Source organism: Centroberyx affinis, unplaced genomic scaffold (genome assembly GCF_046629955.1).
Source record: "Centroberyx affinis isolate AG114_WGS23_722 - 3 ecotype Tasmania unplaced genomic scaffold, CSIRO-AGI_Caff_v1 ptg008237l_1, whole genome shotgun sequence".
NCBI classification, from domain to species: Eukaryota; Metazoa; Chordata; class Actinopteri; order Beryciformes; family Berycidae; genus Centroberyx; species Centroberyx affinis.
The window spans coordinates 7501-12500 of record NW_027284098.1 but is presented as its reverse complement, the minus strand read 5'-3'; the positions used below and the strand labels follow the sequence as shown (position 1 = coordinate 12500).

The window sequence follows — 5000 nt, the reverse complement described above, 5'->3', positions numbered from 1 at the left end:
TGACAAGGATGTGGCCGGTGACGAACGGTATCTCTAGGCTGTCCCATATATTATTGTCTGTATGTCACCATTGTTGGGAGATATACACACTTCAGGTGCCCCAGTAACCTTACAACCCCATTATAAACTGGTAAGCTCATCTCTTAAAAAGGTGAATGATAACCTCCTCCTAACCTCCTCCTCCGGGCACATTTCTATCTGTTTCTTGAGGTAGAGATCAGCCATTAGTTTTTTCACTGCAAACCAAAGATTAGGCAAATTTAATTCAACCTCAGTTGATGACAAGGTCACTGAAAGTCTATAAAACATATCAACGCAGAATCGATCCTCTCTTCCTCCCTTCCTTCCTTCCTTCCTTCCATTACACCTCTGTACCAGTCCTCTTTATTCAAAGGAAAGTCGGAGGGGAGGAAAGAACCTGAAGGAAGGGTACAAGGAATGGAAGGAGGAAGGGAGGGGAGGATGAGAGGCGAGAAGAACGGCTGTAAACTAAGAGTAATTGGACTAATAATCAATAGTGGACATAAAAAACAACTAGCTTATTCCCAGGGCCAAATCACTCAGGCAATTTACTACAACAGATAAGTCAACACACACACAGACACACACACACACACACACTTGGGCACAGACACACGGGTGAACACAAATCAACTGCCATCCAACAAGGTTGTAGAGTGAATAGCTAATCTATTCAGACATGTTAAGTGCCATTTGTATGTTTGTCTTTGTATGTCTTTAAAGAGAGTGCTCACAAGTGCACTGGATGGAGTGGGAAGCATGTTTGAAGTGGAAATGTGTGTGCGTGTGTGTGTGTGTGTGTGTGTGTGTGTGTGTGTGTGTGTGTGTGTGTGTGTGTGTGTGTGCGCGTGTGTGTGTACACGTTTGCACCATCACTACAGGAAGAGAAAAGGAGATTGTGTGTACATGAGTGTGTTTGTCAGTGTGTACTGTGTGTGTGTGTGTGTGTGTGTGTGTGTGTTGGTCAGTGTGTTATCAAAGCTTTGGGCCAGAGGTGGGTAGAAAGGGCAAGTAGCCTTTCATCTTCAAAGAGCTGCACTGCTATAAGACACAGCCACGATTCACACAGAGCACAACAAAGAAAACCCAATGTGTGTAGTGTGTGTAGTGTGTGTAGTGTGTGTGTATCTACACTTACACTGTGTGTATTTGTGTCATTGCAAATGCATATACATATATGGGCAGGGACCAGATTGAGAAAGTGAGTGATAGTGAGAAAGTAAACAAGTGAGTGAGTGTGACAGAGAGAAAGAGTCACAAGTTTGTGTGCAACAGCAAAGAACAGGTTGCTTGAATGCACACACACACACACACACACACACACACACACATTTCTCTCTTTGTCTGTCTGTCTGTCTCCTACTCACATGCTCACCTCCATCTCCCTCTTCTTCCTCCCCTACATTCTCTCTCTCTCTCTCTTCGTCTTAAGCTAAAGCTCGCTTACCTCCCCTCTCCTCTCTAGTTTTCCACTTCATTCCTTCTATATAATCTTATCCACTCATTTACATTTACTTTTTTAATTGATTCAAGATGGTGCCAAGCTAGTAGACACCTTTTGCAGCAGCTCCAGCACTTTTTGACTAATATTCTATTTTTCTTTCTATTTTTCTCAGCACTTTCTTTATTGTTTCTCTTCGTTTTAAGAACTTTTTTAGTACTTTTCACTTTTTCTTTACAGCTGGACTTGGAAAGTACTGTCTTCCCCTCAGAGGCAGTTGGCGGCCCTGAGGCCGGCAGCCGGCCTGGGTCTAAAGAACCTACCAATCGACCTGCTGGCTCAAGAGAGAGAGAGAGAGAAGAGAGTGGGGGTGAAGGTGAGAGAGAAAGAAGGGAGATTTAAACCCCATCTTCCATCTATCGTCATGAGGAATGTGAGATCGCTGGCAAACAAGATGGATGAGCTCTCCGCCTTGGCCAGGACTCTGTGGGAATATCAGCAATGCAGCCTAAGGAGCTTCGCAGAGACATACTGTAGATACAGGGGAATACACCAGTCTGTACTATAAAACTTCTAATTGTAGCCCAGATGTTAATTGGTTTCAACGACCAAAGCAGGAAGTAGTTCACAGTATTAGAGACAGGGTTTTATCTCATCTGGACATCAGTAGCGGTAAAATATTCTGTTTATATCTGTACAAAGTCTTCTACTTAAACTTCAACACCAGCAATGCCTTTGCCTATAAGGGGAAGTGATAATTTAATTGCCGTGTCATGCTTGTTTAGATGGTTCCACATCAAGAATCTCCTGACAGGGAGTTTAGTATAGACAGGCTTTTTTTTGTCAAATCAGCAAGATCTCCCAAACGATTACAAGACACCGGCGATTATGTGAGACTAGGCATTTATTGGAAGTTTTCGGGACAGCCTCGCTCCCTTCTGCCCAACCTCCACTTCCTCCTCCCTGCGTCTCGCTGCTTCCTGCTGTCTCGCTGCTGACACTCGTTTTCTCACTCCTCTTCTCTCTTACAGTCACTCTGTCGTGCCACGATGAGATGAGCTTGGCTTCATGATCGCTCTTATTAAAGCATAAGGACACATTGTCAGACTGAGTGCTACTCACTTACCGTGTGTGTGCGTGCGTGCGTGTGTGTGCGTGCGAAAGAGAGCGAGAGAGAGAAAGAGAGAGTGAGAGAGGAGAGAGAGAGGGGGGAGGTGGGCATTCACCAGTCTCATTGGTGCTTTGTCAGCAAAGATGAGCAAGGTTTATGTAACCCGCGGAGCCCTCCAAGTCACCATGCACGCGCGTACACACACACACACACACACACACACACACACACGCACACACACACGCACACACACACACACACACACACACACGCGCGCGCGCGCACACACACGCACACACGCACACAAACACACACACACACACACATACACACACACACACACACACAATGACCTCAACAAATTAATCCTTGCCAGCACGCCCACACAATCATTTCATTTGGACACAGTAGCCTAAAGTACACAGTTTCACTGTATGCCTTGTCAATTGAGCTACTGAGACAGGAGGACCACATTACATCACTACATCACAGTATTCAAATTGCGAGTAGTCTGTAATTTCTTAAGTTGGTAAAAACAGTCAAACAGCTTTTTAGTATGTTTAACCTTTTTTAGTAAGGTTGAAACACATGAAGCTAAAGGCTTGATGTAAATATTAAAGGGGAGATCTGAATTTGTGTTGATGTGTTGTGAGCCAATAGCAAGTTTTGGACAATTTCATCAATTTCAAAGGAATTTTGGGAACTTCAGTTAGACATCAGTCATATAATGCTGCTTATCTTCTTGTCACTAAATCATCACTCATACAGTCAAATTAATCTATAACAGTTAAGCACATACTGTATCCACACACCAGCCTGTAACAGTTGTGTACCTATCATCACACCAGTAGTTACAGTGACAACAGCCTGTAACAACAGACAGTAACATACATAAGACCTTCCCAGCAGTACACACAGCCGCATCCAGACACTGCGCTCTCTTGATCTCCAAAGCATCACTGATCAGCATGTAACAAGCACATAAACATCAACTCTGGGTCGATGGGCCACTCCCTTGCACATTACTTCCCCTGGTCAGCCAGATGGCAAATTTAACCTGAATAAACAGAGAGCTAAGTGTTTGGTCTCCTTCTTTAAAACACATTGGGTATTTTGCAAAAAAAAGCATAGGTTTTTGTGTGACAGCTATAATTCATTCTGTTCTGCTCTTCTCCCCCTTCCCTTTATCTCTGTCACTCCCACTCATCATCTTTTACATCAATTCCTGTCTCCTCTCCTTCTATGATCTACCAATATAATGTATCACGTGGCTTATTTTGTTTTGCCCTTTTGTTGCTTCTCTTTCTCTCCCCCCTCCCTCTCTTGTTTTCTCTCTTGTTTTCTCCATCTCCTCTTCCCTCTCTCACTCTCCTTCCTTGCTCTTCCTTGTCCTCTCCCTCTCGCTACCTCCTGTTCTCTCTCTATCCCTCTCTCCCTCTCTCCCGCTCTCTGTGTCTCTGTATAGTGTGGTGACATTTGTTTGCTACCCAGGCTGCTGGCTGCCTGCAGTTCTGCTCTGTGATCTGACTACTGTCTCGCCCTGTCAGGGGCCATTCATTAGGGCAAAGGAGCAGGGAAGGGACATTCACAAACACACACACACACACACACACACAAACTCATGCCAAACCTCTTTATTTTGATCATGTTCATGTATCCAACAGCACTTTCACAACTAACTATGTGTCAAGCTGAGTACGAGGAAAACCACATCTGATTTTGTAACTGTGAGTGTGTGAATGAATATATGCATGTATGCTTGTATGTGTGTGTGCGTGAGTGCATGTAGGTGCATAAATGAGCGTGTGAAACCATATAGATGTGTGTTTGTTTGTGTCCAAGTCTATTTGCTTGCAACTCACCCGGTGAGCACTACGACAAAGTCCATGACGTTCCATCCGTTCCTCAGGTAGGAGTTCTTGTGGAAGGCAAAACCCAGCGCCAGGATCTTTATGCCGGACTCAAAACAGAAGATCCCTATGAAGTAGGGCTCTGTGTCATCCTGAGAGAGAAGTAAGGAAGGAGGAGGGGATGGGGAGGGAGAGAGGGAAGGAGAGAGAGAGAGAGAGAGAGAGTTAGAGAGGGAGAGAAGGGGGGAGACCAGGAGAGAGGAAGAGAGGTGGAAAGGTGGCAGGGAGGAGAAGAAGGGGCAAGCGAAAGAGAAAGCAAAGGGTGAGAGGCAGAGAAAGGGAGGTAGTGGAGAGAGAGAGGGATGGAGGAAACAGGAGAGGGAGAGAGAGGAGGAAGAGGGAGGAAAGATCATGAGAGGAAGGAAGGGGGGAACAGAGGGGGAGAAGACAGTGTGATAGCGAGGGGAGTTTATGTTCAGAAGGGAATGTGCATACTTGCATACATGTGTGTCTACATTTTGTGTGCACTTGCTTCAGTCTGGTAGTTGAATGTGTAGAGAGAGAATCTGAGAGTGTG

At 45.1% G+C, this 5000-nt stretch overlaps 1 protein-coding gene across 1 annotated transcript in view; it reads right to left on the bottom strand.

Moving 5' to 3' along the window:
• LOC139640042 (voltage-dependent P/Q-type calcium channel subunit alpha-1A-like) overlaps positions 1-5000 on the bottom strand; it is a gene marked incomplete at its 3' end in the record, with an annotated part of 43201 nt that overhangs the window by 37530 nt on the left and 671 nt on the right. The window contains exon 2 of the mRNA XM_071514199.1: positions 4436-4575. Within this exon, the coding sequence (XP_071370300.1) occupies positions 4436-4575 (140 nt within the window). The remainder of the gene's footprint in view (positions 1-4435; positions 4576-5000) is intronic.